Raw genomic sequence first — 17,165 nt, forward strand, 5'->3', positions numbered from 1 at the left:
AAGCTTCATGTTCCTTTTTAGTGAAACCCCCAAATCCTGCCTGACCTGTTCTCCATCCGCTTTCAGTTTTAATCATCCAGATATATTTCCATTCTTTGTCTCCACACAAACATGTTTTTTAAATAGTACTACAAGTCTCATTTTCCCCCTCACTTTTTGCCTCAGTCTAAAACAGCCCTCATTCGCACGAATTAAAACAAAACAAAACAAAACCAAAGAAAAAACTGTGAGAAAGGTTCAAGAACTCACTTTTGGGCTGAGGGCGGGGTGTTGCAAGCTCTCAAAGTAACTTACTATATGGTTCAAGTTATATCACTTTTAAAGATCTCATTTTAGAAATAAAAGGTAGGCAAGGTATTGTTAAGAGGTTAGAGACATTAACCAGTGTGAGAATAGTTATAAAAGGGCAATATAAGATCCCTGTAATGTTGGCTATTGTCTTGGGTAAATGAAACAATATGTGATGCTCTTAGTATTGCACTTGTTGTATAAGAGTCAATTATTATTTTATTTATACTCTAAGTTACATATTACATTATGACTCACAAACCATGGAATAAAATAAAATAGAATTAACACACAGGTACAAGAGTAAACAAGGGCAGGGAAAGTGGGATCCAAATGTTGTTACACTGTATCGAAGTCAATATTATCACCATTTCACAAAATAGTCACACTGGACCTAAGTACAATAGGCTTTCTCTACTTCTTACCTGTGAGCCTACAAATATCTTAATATACAATTCTATTAAAAAGTAATATTGACAGTAGGATCCCAACTTTCATTTTTAAATAAATACAAAACACTAGAAAAACAAAAGCCTTGTTGGAGTTCACCTGAAGTGATGATGTTTTGGTGTTTTTCTTTTGTTTTGTTTTTGTTTTTTGGTATTTCAAGACAGGGTTGTTCTGTGTAGCCTTCACTGTCCAGGACTTGCTTTTAGACCAGCTGTCAGCCTTGAACTCACAAGAGGTCCACTTGCCTCTGCCTCCCTGAGCTCTGGGATTGCAGGTGCTTGCCTCCTCATTGGCTCAATTGTTCATCTTTTTAATGAATCTGAACCTTAATTTCCCTGCCATCATCTAGGCCAGCAGAGCACTTCCTCCTTTATTTCCAAGCCATTCTCTGGCTTTTCTATCTGTGAAACCATTCATTCTTTTACAGATTTATCCTCCTCTATCTGGCCACAAAGTAGTAACGTTAGTTCCTAGTTGTCAGAGCCCAAATCACACTAAATTCCCTCTTGGGACAATTGCTATGCTAATTCAAAAATTTACATCTATTCTTAGCCTTGGTCATTCAACTTCCTCAGGACATCTGGAACCCTAGTAGTCTCTTTTTATTTGCAAAACTACAACCATGGATTCCCCAAGTCAATACTCCAGATAAAATGCTCTAAAACAAGGACTGTAGATACCAACTAGGTACCCAACCTTAAAAGCCAGAAGCTGTCCAGCACAGCAAACCTGTTCACAGATCTTTCCCCTAAGAATTATCCATAGGTACAGCAATGTTTCTCCCATCAGGATCAAAAATTGTCTGTGAAAAAATACAGCTCTTCTCATTTCTTTTCCATTTTGAGCAAAATCACACCGTTATCACTTTCTCAGATCACATAAGTATTTCTAGAATTGTAACTGTAATTTGAATGGTATAATCATCTGAGATTGTAAATTGCAGCATATTAGAAAAAAAAGAAAAAAGAAAAAAACTAAGTTGGCCTGTCTTTTTCTGGTAGCATGCTTCCTGATCACTTTGTCAACTGGACACAAGCTAAGGCTATCTGAGAAGAGGTAACTCAACTAACTATCTGTAGACAAATCTGTAGAACATTTTCGTAAATAATGGTTGATGTGGGAAGTCTCAGAGCTTACTGTGGGCGGTGCATGACTGGGCAGGTGTCTAGTGTGGTGTAAGAAAGCAAACAGAGCAAGCTATGGAAAATAAACCAGTGAAGTGTGTGTGTGCCTCCCTGGCTTTTCTGTTCTTGCCTCCAGATTCATGCCTCCTTTTTCTTTTTTGCTCTTAATTTTCTGAGTGAAGGACTGTAACCTGAAATTGTAAGATAAAATAACCCTTTCCTCCCTTAAGCTGCTGTTGAGTCATGGTGCTTATCACACCACAGAAAAGCAAATTAAGACACATGCAATTCAATATAAGTAGCTATCCCTTCTAGACAAAAAGTCTGGCAACTATCAGAAAGTAGAATTAAACAGTGTTATCAGTTAAGAAGTAACTATGAAAAAGCTGAAAGGTACTGATTTCCACAAGACATATTATAATTTTACTGTAGTGAGGCACACCTTTAATCCCAGCACTTGAGAGGCAGAGACAATCAGATCTGAGGCCAGCCTAGTCTACAAAAAAACCCAAAAGAATGTCTCTTACTCAACTTTTTAAGAAAAGGTCAGTGGCTTAGAAAACATCAAGTAAAAACAGTCTGGGATCAGACTTGCTTGGCAAAGAGAATGGAGAAAGCATGGTTAAGTCCCAATGTCCTTATCACTGAATACAAGGCATTACTAACTTATTACTTAAGTCATATGATGTCTTTAGCAGCAATATATTAGAACATGTATAATGCGTATATATATATATATATACACACATATGTATATAGCATATATATAAAGTACTTATTCCATATTGACTTCCAGGAAACTGTTTTGAGTATCTTTATTTTTTTAAATTTCATAAGTACAGAATGTACACTGGGTATATTTCTCCCTGGGCCTACTTGCCTTTTCTCACCCATCTCCACTCACATTGGTCCCATTTGTTCCCACCGTCAGTTTCACTGCTACTTTCATGACAAGTATACACAAATGATATTACATATAAACAAAAAAATCTTTCCAGTGAAGTTTCAGTGTGAGATTAACTCCATAGATTCATTCCAATTACTTGCTTTGTCTATGTTGACCTAGAGATGTCCTTTCCTTTAACAAATTGGCATTTATGAAAGTGAAGTTCACTGTCTGGCATTAATGTTTTACTTAAAGTATTCACTTCATATTCATTCCTTCTAGTGGTTACACCAATAAACTTTTGTCAGAACAAGGGGGCTGGTTACTTTTGCTCTCTATATTTTCTATTATCAAAAGCCAGTTGAACAGAATACAACTTTTGACTATTAAAAATACAAATAAAAAATTTTTCTTTGTGGGTTCTCGAGACAGGGTTTCTCTGGCTGTCCTGTAACTCACTCTGTAGACCAGGCTGGCTTTGAGCTCAGAGTTCAGCCTGCCTCTGCCTCCTGAGTGCTGGGACTAAAGGCATGCGCCACCCAAAGCTAAGTCTCAAAACTTCCAAATTTATAAGCAGTCATTTAAAATGAGTTAAATTTTATCTATCATCTTTAAAGCTGCTATTGTAACTTTTACTAGGTTATCCACAGAAAAACATCTTTGTGCAAACTATTTTTCAAAATTAATTATAAAGATTAAAGATTTGCAAACAAGCAGAAGGAAAACTCTACCAATGTCACAGGTGAAGAAAACGAAAATCTGCTAGGATTTACCTTCAGAGAAGAGGACACAAACTAATTAAGTGCAGATCTGCAGACTCCAATTCTCTTTACAGTGTTATTTCCTTCTCAAAACTTAGTTTTCCCAGATAAACCAGACAAGCCAGTTTTAATGAAATATTAAAAATTTAGTGGAATCTATAAGTAAAGCCAAATCTTCAAAGTTAGGCTAACTACTTTGAGGATTCTTAGATTTTCATGATTTCCTTATAAAATGCTTTAACAACTAATACAAAACCTTGCCAAATTTCAAAATTAATCTTAGAGGTCTATTTACAAAGTACTTGAAAACACAAAATGAAGGACTGTCAAGATTTCAGTCAACCATAAGAACACATTTAGAGCTGGTCTTATGAATACAGTATCTGTCAGTTAAAGAAAATGGCAATACAAATATTTCCAACTCTATTCATTTAAAATCTGATTGTTTTTAAAATAAAATAAAATAAAATCTGATTGTTTTGTTAAATAAAACTAAGAAAACCCACCTCTTAAAACTAAATATTCCTCCATACAGCAAATTTGGGGTGCTCTGTTAAAATTAATTTAAAACACCACAAAATGACAATTTGTTTACTTATTAGAGTAACACTTTAGTTTTTAATATGAAATATTTGCTAAGCAAAAGTTTTAAAGTAAACATGTTAATAATATATATGTATATATTGGGGTTTTTTTTTGTTTTTTGTTTTTTGTTTTTTTTGAGACAGAGTTTCTCTGTGTAGCCTTGGCTGTCCTGGACTTGCTTTGTAGACCAGGCTGGCCTCGAACTCACAGTGATCCACTTGCCACTTGCCTCTGCCTCCCGAGTGCTGGGATTAGAGGGATGCGCCACCACTGCCCAGTGCCTGTTAAGAGTATAATTTAAAACTCAAATTTATGAATCCAATAGAGTTACTTTCTAATGAAACAATAGGAAAATATCCTTAAATTGCTTACTCTTAATAGTGTTAATGTAAATAATATTAACAGAACAACAAGTTTCATTTTTAGTTGTTTCTGTTTTCAGTACTCATAATTATCACCTCACATCTGGAAACAGTGAAGTTTCAGGTGTGTTTCACCAAGATACCTATCTCAGTGTCTCCCTACTCCATAAGTAAACCAGAACAAGCTGACGCAGCTCACAGTAGTTATTTCTTGCAGTTAACTTACCCCAAGTTCCAGATCTGCTTTCTATCCATGACAGAAACCCAATGTCATGCCAGCTGTAGCAGAACCCACACATTCTTTGGTATTACCATGTAACATGCTAACATCATCTGTCATGGCATGGAGAACTTACGTGACAAATCACATTACATTTTCATTTCTAAACTAAGCAGAAAATATGGCAGACTATGTGACTGCTTAGATCTTAATACCATCTGTGAAACCTCAGACTGTACATGAATGTATACTGAGTATGTAAAGGTAGTCTTGATTAGAGACAAGTGATGTCTGCCTCTTTGCACTAACCGAAAGCTCTCAAACGTATATAAATGACTGTTCTCTACCATTGTTTTTGGCTTATAATACTTTGTATTCTCAAATTCCATAAATAAAAGTTTAATTTTCTCCATGTCATACTCATACCCTTTTAGAATCTACATGCTCAATACCTTATTAATTATAATTTATAAACTTCTGCTTTTGCTTATTAATTCAAAGTGGCTTCTCAAAAGAATTTTTCAAAAAAAATTAACTTTCATGAATTATTCGTGTCACTAAAATGTCCTCTCAAAATATGAAACTGAAAACACTGTAATTTTCAAATTACCTAAATTTGACAGCCCTTATCACTTTTAGATATAATTATAAAAGAAACTTAAAAATTTCCTAATTAGATTTTTTTATGTCCAATGTGTTCATATAATGCCTGATCTTCCTAAAGTCAATAAAAAATAAAGTAGGAATTTTTTTTGTCTGTTAATCAAGGCCAGATAAGTTAATATTAAACATATTGTTCTGATAAATTCTGAAAAACACTAAGAAAACTATGCATAAGAATCTTATGTGCCCGTTACATTATATACTGCTCAAAATAAATTGCCCATGTATTGAAGCTCCATAAGAATAGGTAGATAATAACAAAACTTGGGACAGAGAAAAAATATCTTAGGTAAAGAATTCCCAGATGTAATCAACAGAGACAAAAACTTGCAGCCTATCGTAACAAAGAATCTCTAAATGGATTAAAAAATTGATAGTTTTAGCTTAAAACTAGCTAAAGAATTAGTGCAAATTTTGATTTATTAAATGTTTGGAACAGTTATCTTTAAGTATCTAAGAACAAGTGATAATTTCTACAAACTAGTATTGTTACAAATTCCACAAACTTCTGAATAAAAGGAGCCTCTGTTAATATTCAGTCTTTCTTTGAGTACTCAAAGTACCATAAAAAGAAAAAGCTTCACCTGGTCTCTAGTCAATTTGGAGCATTACTTTCCTCCTCTTTTTGTTGTTGTTGTCATTGTTGTTTTTCCTTCTCTCAGTACTGAGAATTGAATCCAGGACCTCATTTACACTAAGCAAGTGCTTAACCATAGACCTATAACTCAAGCCCCAGTTCAAAATAAGTCAACTACCCAAATATCTAATTGTTGCAGTCTCACAAAAAGTCATAGCAAAATGAACATTTTTCCAGAGACCTGTTCACAATACTTAAATTATTTACTCTTTATATTCACTAACCTTTTTCTATTTCTTAAGGCTATTTTATCTTCAAGCCTAAAAAGTACATTGACAGTACTTTCTAAAGTTTTAAAGTAGTGGTTTTAGTAAAATGTAGCAAGGGTGAGACAGTTAAGAGTACCTGTATCTCAAATAGAAATGCTTACCTTATGGGAAACTTTACACTATCACACAGTTCTACTTACACTGCTGTTACTAAGGTTGCCAAGAGCAAATCCAAACTGCACACCAATTACTACTCCCAGACTTTTCAGGTAGATTTGTCATAAGCCACAATCATGCAGTTAGGAAGAGTATAAAGTCCACTTCCCCTTTATGTCCACATCACTTTGCATTGAGAGTATTAATCAAATGTGGATTTATTTCATTGGAACATTTCATAGGAGTTGGGGATAGTAACTTGGGTTTGATTCTCAGAACCCATGATAAAAAATACCAGGCATCTACACTTGTAACTAATTCTAGCTCTGGAAAGACACATAGGTGAATGGATCCCTGGTACTTGCTAGAGCCAGACTAGCCTAGTAGGAGAGTTGTAGGCCAGTGAGACTATCTAGGAAAGAAGGAAAAAGAAAGAAAAGAGCAAGTGGATAGTAGCTGAGGAACACCACCCCAAGGTTGTTCGGAACGCCACAATCACACATGCATGACCTCACTCCCAAGGACACATATAAATTTTATAAATGTATCCAGTTTTTTTTGTACCAACAGAATAACGGCATACGTTAAAAAAAAAAAAAAAAAAAAAAAAAAAAAAAAAGAAAGATTCAGTCCTTTAGCACATACTATTTCTTTTTACTTAACACATTTTATCCCTCATTGTAAGTCTACCAAGGTACTTACTATTTGAAACTCTTAAAAGGGACAGCTAAAATTCATTATGTCCATATATGAAAGTGTCAAAGAATTTAAAAATGAAGAAGGAAAAAAAAACACATACAAAAACCTTGTAATGCTACCAATACATATCTACCTCCTCATATGCTGTACTCAGTTCCCTAATGCAGACTGGAAATCTCCAGTTTAAAGACATCTAATATGTCATCACTTTCCTTACACTTATCTCTTAAGTCTTATTCCATGACTCCAACTTTAATCAGCATATTCGAAATACACGTATATCTAAGACATATACTTGAGTAAATTCTATTCATTGCTGATTTTGAAGCTACTAATAACTTAACTTAAACCAAAGTGAAAACCACAGTAATTTTACAGCAATAAAGCGGTATTCTACAATGTGGCTACTATCTCAAAAATCTTTATCTTTCCAAGAAGAAATGGTATTATTAACTCAGTTGTCAACTTGACACACTTGGGAAAAGGACCTCAATGGAGGAGCTGCCTCATCAGAGTAGCCTGTGGCCATTTATGTGAGGCATCTTCTTAACTGCAAACTGATGAGGGTCTAGCTCAGTCTAAGTGGTACCCAGCCTAAGTAGTGCAAGAAAAGCAGCTCCACAAGCCAGAGGAGTAAGTCAATCTCCTGCCTTCAGATGTCTGACTTGAGTCCCTGACTTGGCTCAGTGATGGGATGTGATCTGGGAGTTGTAAGATGAAATAAAAGCTTTCCTCCCCAAGCTGCTTTTTGTGCAGATTTTCACTGCAGCAATGGAAAGTAAAGCAGGACAACCACAGCGGATGGTGCTATGAAAAGCATTTATTCAACTTCCAAACTGGCATGGCTTATTTTTCCATTTTGGAAAATTAAAACTCCAAAATGAATGCTAAGCACTTAAAAACAATGCATCGCTATTTCTAACTCAAAGCCATATTTCCGGATCATTGTCAATCCATATTATTACATGTGGTTACAAATAATGGAGGCAAGACAAGTTAGTTTGCCCATGTCACCTGCAAGCTAACTAACTGTCTTTAAGACAGCAGTCCACATCTCCTGACTTATAATTCTTTCACTTTGATGAAAAGATGTCAAACAAGGCGCAATCAGTTTAATGAAATGAAATGTGATTACTTTGAGAAAGCAAAGTTACACAATTTAAATAAATGGGTAAAACATTAACTCAACTAAAAAAATAATTTGTAAACAAAAATGTAATCAAAGCATCCCAAGTCTGGTGAAATGCTTTAATAATTTGCTTTAAGATCTAATTAAAAAAAGAAAAAAAGAAAAAAAAAAGGACTGAAAAGGCCAGCCTGGTCTACAAAGCGAGTCCAGGACAGCCGAGGCTAACAGAGAGAGCCTGTCTTGAAAAACCAACAACAGGACTAATTAAGGAACAACTGGGAAGCTTACGCAGGAAGATGAAGAACTGAAAGCCAGCCTAGGCGGCAGCTAGCTCCAGACAACCCTGGGATGAGTGAAATCCCACCTTAAAAAACTGAAAACACTGTCCAAAACAGACTTCTTATTCTGTAAACACTTGGCTGAGCTGCAGATGTAGCTAGCTCAGTCTGTGACGAGCTTATCAAGCATGCACAAAGCTCCTCGGTTCATGCCCTGGCACTGCAGAAACCACACTAATGCCAGCGCTCCAGGAGTGGAGGCAGGAAGGTCAACCTCAGTTACACAGATAGTTCAAGGCTAGCCTATCTAAAAAATAAAAAGTAGCTTTTTAATTTTTTGGCCTAATATCTGGCCTCATTTAAACACCCCAAGACTATTAGAAAAATGTCCTTTACTTTAAAAAAAGATCTAGGTTAATGAATATAAGGCCAAATAAACTAAAACCATGCAAAAAATTTAGTATCCTACCAAATTCTACTCACTTTTAAGAAAAAATGTCTCAAGAGCTCCCACAGATAATAATCCATCACATTGTTAAAACCAAAGACAAAAATCTCAGCTTATGAGGATTCCCTTTTCAATCATATAGCAAACAAATGCAGTAATTTACTTTTCTAACTTACAAAACTTTCAATACTGCACTGAACACTGTATTTTCCTCTGCACCAAAACTGAATCATTAGAATTCTATTTATAGGCTATCAATGCTGGTCAATACTTACTTTTAAAGATTTTCTAGGAAATTTCAATTTCACATAAAATTTTCTATTTAGAATACTGTCCAATTTATCAGTTAATACACCAACAAACCCACTTTCAAGTAGAAGTTGAAACTCCATTTTTACTCAGCAAATAATTTTAAACCAACATAATAAACAAAAAGTAAACATTGAAGTCATGAGATTAAAACAGACTACAAGAGACTTTGCATATATTTGCCAAAAAAATAAAAATTTCAGTTGTACTAGTATGCTCAGAAAGCAGGCAATTACGTGTTTTTAAAGCTACCTAAAAGAGAAAATAAAGTGACATAAAGTTAACCCATGTTCTCACACACCTCAAGATATAGCTTGATGATACAAAAGCACCTCAAAGGGTGCCTTGCATCCAGCAGACAGTTTTGTGCTGAGAGCATGAGTCAATTCCAAGCTTCAGTAAGAATTTTTACCTGTCTTGAGGATAAAGTCATTATTGAGTGTTAAGGTAAAAACCTCTTCAAGCAAGGAAAAACACCTTTATGCAAAACAGGTGGCTTAATAACATACTGACAAAGACAATTTAAGAAGAAGCTAACTACAATTATTTCGTTTTGATAATATTTGAGCCATGAGAACCCCTCTAAAATTAAATTTCGCTAAACAAACAAAATAATATTCCTACATAGATTAGCCATTCCTATTATTTGCTCAATATTTTTGCTTCCTTCAAAAATCACAGCTTTACTTAAAGGCTCTTAAGTTAACAAGACAATCATTTTTAGTGACTTGAAATTTGTGGGGTTTTTAACAAGAGAAAAAAGAGAAGTTTCATTTTTAGAAAAATGCAGTATGTTTGTCAAACATTTTTAGAGTTGGTTTTTCTAAAACAGCCAGAAAGACACGTAAATACACTGAAGATTTTTGTAAAAACCAAAAATCTAAAAATGTCAACTACTGCAAATAGTAAACACCTTGTTTACTTCAAATCTCAGTCACGCTGGCACAAACCCTGACTGAACTCCCGGAGCCGCCATAACTAGCTTGAAGCACAGGAATGAAAGGGCCTCGTCTCCATCAGGTTTCTTAAGCCTGGACAACGCCAGTCCTCAGTGGTTTATATTAAATCAGAAGACACGCACGCAAAAGTTATGTGGTTCTATCCAAAACCAAAGAAAAGCTATCAGAATCATGCCACACACCAGTGCCCCAAAAAAGACATTCATTCACATCCTGCTAACTCGGCCTCGCCACTACAGCCCTGACAACAGCTACACCAAACACCTCAAAAGAATCTTTTCCAATGCATTATCTAAATTTCAACTGCTGGATGGGCCCTGCTCTGACTGGTTATTCAACACATTCCTGCAGCTTACATCTCAGGCAAAGATGACGCTCCTTTAATAAAGTAAACTAATAGACTTTACCTTACCATTCACAATATTCAACTGATAGCTCCATTTTTGTAAAGAAATATTTTTAAATACTGCCTTACAACTTACAAACTACAAAAACGTTATTTTTCAAGCAATTAGACAAAACATCTCAATATAAACAAAAAATTAAAAGCCAGGGTCCAGACCATGGCAAGTAAGTAGATTTAAAAAAAAAAAAAAAAAAAAAAAAAAAAAAAAAAAATCAAAACTCTTCAATGCCCTCTATTTAATGATTTTTTTAATAAAAGAAAGTAATATACCCCACGAATCAGCAAAACTTAAAACGCCTGTTAAAACTGCTAGATTTATACCTCGGCAGATAATGTTTTATAATGCAGCTTGCCGCTGTGTATCTACCATCAAACATCTATCTAAACGCCTCCAATCATTTATTTTTTAAAAAATGTTTAAATTAAAAAAAAAAAATCTAGGTCTGAATCTACAGAAAGCAAAAGGAAAAGGAGGAGGAAGGGGCAAAGAAAAAAAAAAAGAAGAAAAGAAAAAAATCATGCCAAGGTTCCTCCGCGGCTCCAGGGCCTGCTTGTGAAATGCTAATGCCACTTCGGAGCAGTTAGTCACCAGCTATTGTGTGGGTCTGGAGAAGGCTGAGCCGGCCGCGCGTGCAGAGCAAGCGAGGAGCCGGCGAGCGCGCTCTCCAGGCTCGCGCCGCTCCCGCCCGCGCCGCCGCCGCCGCGCGCGCGCCCCCGCGCCCGCACGGACGCGCGCGCCGGCCCCTCCTCCTCCGGCCTTGCACTGCACAACACTCATGACGTATCTTTATTTCTAGCACATTAACAAAATATCACAAATAAATTGTCCGCGGCCCCTGCGTCCCCGGGGCGTCCGCACCCCCGGCTGCAGCCCCCTGCAACCCCCGCTCTGTCCTCCCAACCCTCCCCGTGGCCTTTGCAGCTTTCCCGTGCCCGGGCCAAGTTTTTGTCTCTGTAAAAAAAAAAAAAAAAATTGCGGGAAATTCAATTTTTATTCGACTCAGGGAAAAGTTTCTTTGCTGTGCGCTGTGAATGTCTCACCAGATTCTGGTAGGTCCTGGGGTGCTCCTTCCCGGTCCAGTCGGTGCGCCGGGGCAGCAGCTGCGGGGACAGGACGCCCGGTGAGCGCGGCCCCCGGCCCGGCCCGCGCCGCTCCCCTCCCCAACCCGCCCCGCGCCCCGCCGGGGACCCCCGCACCCCGCGTCCCGCGCCCCGCCGGACGCCCGGGCTCGCTCGGCGGCCCGGGGAAGCCGTGCGGCGGCGGGACGCGCCGGGCCGCCGCGCCCTTACCTCCTTCTCGGCCACTTCGCGGATCAGCACCTGCGACAACAAAGCGGGGACGCTGAGCCCCCGCGGCCCCCGGGCCCCGGCCCCGCCGCCGCCGCCGCCGCCGCCCTCCCCCCCACGCCCGCGGGCGGCCACCGCGAGCGCCCGCCCGCCCGGCCCGCGCCGCGCGCCGCCTTTACCTGAGCCGCCTGCTGACAGGGTCCATCTTCCAGGAACCGGGCGATGAGGAAGTAGAGCTCTGCGCGGGAGAGAGGGACGGGGAGACACGGGCTGAGCGGCCGCGGGGGGCGGGGGCCCGCGGGCGAGTCCGCCCGGCGCGGCGGCCCCGCAGCGCCCGACTTACCCGATCGCAGCTCCGAGAGGCCTTTCCTCTCACGAGACATGTTTGCGGGTCACTTCGGGGCCGCCGGCGGGACACCCCGCCGCCGAGGGGAAGCGGGGACGGCGCCGCCGCCTGCCCTGTAGCTGTCAGTGTGTGCTCACGAGCCGAGCCTCGGCTCCACCATTCAAGCAACGGCGGCGGAGGCGGAGGAGGAGGAGGAGGAAACAACAACTCTCAGGCAGCGGCTCCGGCTGCGGCCGCCTCCGCCGGGATCCCTCCGCCACAGAAAGGAGTCCGCGCCTTCGCGGCCCGCACTCGCCGCCCCCGCCCCCCCTCCCCGCGGGGGAAAAGGAGTGCCTCGGCCTAGGCCTGCGCCTCGCCGCCGCCGCCCCTCCGCGCGGCCCCGGGCCGCGGCTTGTTTATTTCCAGACCCGAGAAGACGCCGGAGCCGCCGCGGCGGCCTGCTCGGCAGGCGCTTTCTCTAAGGAGGCCGCCCGCGGGAAGGAGAAAGGGAGGGAGGGAGGGAAGGGGGGGGCGGCACGGCTGCGCGGAGGGATCTGACGCACACGGAGCCGCAGCACAGGCTCTATTCAGCGGCGCTGGCTCGGCTGAGATGGAAGTTAGTTTCTATGTAGCAGAAATAGGAAACAAATGAAGCAAAACTGCCCAAAGAGGGGAAATGCCGGGAGGATGGGGCTCACTCTCACGCACGCACAGACACACTCAGGGAGCACTCTGGGCCAAGTCGGAATCGCGCCGCCCTGCCCGACTTGCACGCTAGTGTTTGCTTTCTGTCTTGCCATGTGCATGTGTATAAATGCTGCGGATTGGCATCTCTGTAAGTCTTGTCCTGCGATATTTCTGCAGCCTGGACAAGTGTTGTGTAATTTATTGGAGTGCCGTGGATTGCAATAGAGGTTCGGGTTGCTTTTTGTGTGTGTGTGTCTGTGTGTGTGTGTGTGTGAGGCACTTGCCTTCTGCAAACCCGTTATTCCCCGAAGCCACCTCTGCATATTTCTTTTATTACTACCATTGCCTGAAGCGTTCGTTTAAAAAAAAAAAATGTTTTTGTTTTGTTAAACGGGCAAGCGAAACTCCAGATTTGTACTTCAGATCATCTTTTCCCCCCCTTATTACAAAAAGGCTAGTGGTGACTAATTAGGGATTTGGGAGTGGAGAACCTTATAGCTTTTAAAGTGTTTACAAGAAGGGCTAATATAAACCTGAGGGAAAGGAGAGGACGCTAGCTAATACTTATCGCTAACTGGTATGGAGGTAAATTACGACTGGTCGATAACCTACCGAAGGTTACTGAAAGAGTATATTACGGTTTAGCCAAGATGATTAGTGATTAAATAATTTAAATTATCTGTGTATCTTGCAGTTGACTTCGTCATGCTAATTAATGGCTTCTAATTTGAGGTGTAAACCATTCCTGTTTACAGTTAATCACTGGAAGACTTCTTAAAAACTGGCGAAAAGCAGAAACAAAAATCTTTCATAAATCAGAATGTAATTACTGGTTTTATATGATGAGTCGTCCATCTGTGTTTTGCTGATGAGAACAGGGGCCTTGTTATTTTTAAAACGAATATGGGTGAAATTAATGGAAACAATGGAAAAGGCCATTTGTTAGAAAACAAGACCACCAAGTGATATTTATCTTCAGATGAATTAAACACTTTCCAAAAAGACTTTGAGAGTTCAATTTTCTTTTAAAGGTTGGCATTTTAAAGAGAATTAGGATAGTCATTTCTTTTGTTAATCCATAACAAAAGATCCTCTTCGAAAATTTTAGATAATAAGCTGCATTTTTATGGGTCTGATTTTAAAAGGTAATTTGTGAGGTAAGGACCAGGAAGCTCTATTGTGGTTTTCCGGATTGTTTCCTCAAGCCTAGCTCCCTCCTAGCTCCTTGCCTTCCTGGTGGAAAATGCTGCAGCTGCCTTGGGCTGCATTGCAAGAGTGTAGTAAAACATCAGAAATCCTCACGCATGTAAGCAAGAGGGAACAACCTCAACCCCTTTTGGAATAGTTTTGGAATAATGGATGTAAAATTGCCTTTTGTAACTCAATAAGTAGAAATGCGACCTTACCATGATTGGTCCTATCCCTGCCTTATTATCAGATCTGCCACTGAACTGACATGGCCATCCCTCAGAATCTGGAAATGTCGCTTTTTTAAAAGCACTTAATTCTATTCTTACAGTGATAGGTAAAGTAGCCTGCTTCTAGATGATTAGGCATAAAAACATATTTTATATGCCTTTTGCAATTGTATGTATATGACTGGTGCTGTTTTAACTTTTTAAAATGTTCTTCAAATAATTTCTATGCTTCATTGGGAAGGTCTTTAAATCAACAGATTTTGAGAACTAAAAATTCTACTTGTGGTTTTCTGGTTCTGAATGCATACACTTATCTAATTGTTACTCTTAGATGTTTTATCTTTGCAAAATAAAGTCAAGTTTTGACGCGCACTGTAAAAATTTTCTGGGTAAAGTTTTCCATACGTATCTTGTGCGTGTTGGGAGACATGCAAAGCTACCGTGATTACGTCATGTGTGCTCTCCATGCAGAAGCCATGGAAGCTTTTTTATGAGATGAAAAACCAAAAACTTGTTTAAGGAAAGCCTGTGTCCCTTTAAATATGATGATATTACTATCACTTTGGCTAACTTTGACAATGTTTTTAGTTTCTTTTTTAAATAGTTTGAAAACAGCTGTGGATAATTTCTATCCATGATTTGTGTAAAAAATACAGAGTGTTTGACAAAAATTAAGATTCTCTCATTCCAATAAAGCATTTTTTATTGGATAAATAAAGTTTCTCTAACATCAAGCATAAAACATTTCAGGTAACTAGAGATTGCTAAGTCATTTATGATATATATATATATGCAAAATGTCTATGCTTATCAAATAGAAGTTCTTGTTTAGAAATCCTGTAATTTTGTTTCCAAAGCAGAGATGTATACAGTTCTTTTCACAGGTAATTTGTTTCTACATAAAGACAGTTTAGATTCAATCCATATTTCTTTCTATTCTTTTATGTTTTCATGTACTCCAAAAATACCATTAAAAAAAAAAAATACCTCTCAGTGCATTTTATCCAAGAAGCCGAACAAAAAACAGAAAACAAAGGAGCAAACAAACAAAAAAAAAAAATCAAAGAAGAAGAACAGAACTCTTGGGAAGCCAAAAACTAATTTTAGTATGAGAGTATTTAGAAGAATTATTAACGTTTTTAAAAGTTTCTATGAAATTACATATTGCATCCTTGGCATTACATGAAACAAGCTAAGCATTTAACAAAAACTTTGTATTTATTCTGATGAGCAATAATTTTCAAAACAAAAACAAACACAAAATCTGCCATCTAAGTCTTCTCTAGAATAATACAGATACTAATTTCAAACTCTGAAGTTCTGCTGCCTTTACGAAATTTAATTTGTCTCCTATAGCGCATGACACAACACAAGCTCATGGAGTCAATGTGTCACCTTATGTGTTAAGTGTGTTAAGTCGTGCTTCTGTGCTGGTATTATATTACCTTTTGGGCTTTGGTGGGGCGATTACATTGTTTTGTTATTTTGTAACCCAGATCTTGCTTGTGCCACACAGGCATTCTACCGTTCAGCTATATAGTATCAGTTCATAACAGAAACTTCCACCCAATGAAATAAAAAAGTAGAAAACATGCATCTCCAAAGACTACCTTTAAAAAAAACAAAGACAAAACAAAACCAAAAAAAAAAAAAAAAAAAAAAAAAAACTTACTTGCCTTAAAGAACAAAACACAGCGTATTGTTAGAAGGGAGTTGCCTGATGAGCCACACTGCCGCGCCTTGCTTTCCATCTCTGTTCCTCTGCCATGCCTGTCTTTCTTTTCTCAGCCTTTTGTCTCCTCAAAAGTGTGAATGTCAAATCTGAAGCTCATGAGCAGCTACAGTATTTTGGTGCCTTCAGACAGAACAGGGTTAACTTGCTTTAGTAATCCACCCCATCATTTAATAAGTTTCTTTAGTGTTTAGTTTTATTTAATGGTTCTCCCTTATTAAATTACTGAAAGCTTGTTCCATAAATTGTAGTGCATTTCCTCATAATCTGTAACAAATATTAACTAGATTCCAACCACCATATATTTCCTTCCCTATTTTAATGTCAGTAAATCATTTTTTTTTCCTCCAAATGAAATAACCCTGGTAGTTTACAATTTTTACATGTTAGTTTGTAAAAGAAATACTTAACTTCATGGATATATATATATATATATATATGTATATACACACACACATACATATTTGTATTTATAGCCACCTTATGACTTTAACAGTACAGTTAGGTGTTATAGAAGAAAAACAGTTTTGGAAATATTTCTCCAAGATTTGGAACAGCACAATGGAAAAGGCTGTTCCAGAGGGGACAAAACAAAAAGATGTCTGTAGACATCTTTTATCCTAGCAAGCTGCCTGATGGACAGGGAGTGGCTGACCTCACAGAGAACAGTGGAACAGGTAGATGGGGAGGAGATGCCCAGGATCCTGGAAGCTGCTGCTGGTGGTGGTATTTTAAATGAAACATATTATTATGAATATGATTTTTCGGGACAGGAGTTAAGTCATCTCTTGCCTTTATATGTACTTAACTCATAAACCTCAAGCCCCCCAAGGAATGAAAATCAATTTAGTTATGGAGAGAGGGAAGGAAGGGAGACTTATCCAACAAATGTTGAGAAATTTATAAGAAAAATGCTAGGATCCAACGACATCCAAGTAGACCTGTTGGTGAGGAAGGAAAGCCATTCAAAAGAATAAAACCCAAACTTTCAGGTTGCTAGTAGAAGTCAAGCCTAACTCAAAACTGAGAATTAAACTTAAATTTTTGATGAAAGTTTGAGGAGACGAAATTAGATTTAACCCATTTGGTAATCAAAAACATTCTTTCCAATCTCAGAATTAGAAAACAGGAGGCCTATCTATAGTTT

At 38.7% G+C, this 17,165-nt stretch overlaps 1 protein-coding gene across 3 annotated transcripts in view; it reads right to left on the bottom strand.

Annotated features, from left to right (window-relative positions):
• Window positions 1-12,484, bottom strand: part of Phip (pleckstrin homology domain interacting protein) — a 115,411-nt gene extending 102,927 nt beyond the window's left edge. For all 3 annotated transcript variants that reach the window (XM_051140243.1, XM_051140244.1, XM_051140241.1), the window contains exons 1-4: window positions 12,200-12,484; window positions 12,036-12,094; window positions 11,860-11,889; window positions 11,611-11,670 (exon numbers count right to left, since the gene is read on the bottom strand). In XM_051140243.1, coding sequence (XP_050996200.1) covers window positions 11,611-11,670; window positions 11,860-11,889; window positions 12,036-12,094; window positions 12,200-12,239 — 189 coding nt within the window. In that variant the 5' untranslated portion in view covers window positions 12,240-12,484. The remainder of the gene's footprint in view (window positions 1-11,610; window positions 11,671-11,859; window positions 11,890-12,035; window positions 12,095-12,199) is intronic.
• Window positions 12,485-17,165: the final 4,681 nt, after the last annotated feature.

The sequence above is a fragment of the Acomys russatus genome, chromosome 32 (assembly GCF_903995435.1).
Source record: "Acomys russatus chromosome 32, mAcoRus1.1, whole genome shotgun sequence".
Classification (NCBI taxonomy): domain Eukaryota; kingdom Metazoa; phylum Chordata; class Mammalia; order Rodentia; family Muridae; genus Acomys; species Acomys russatus.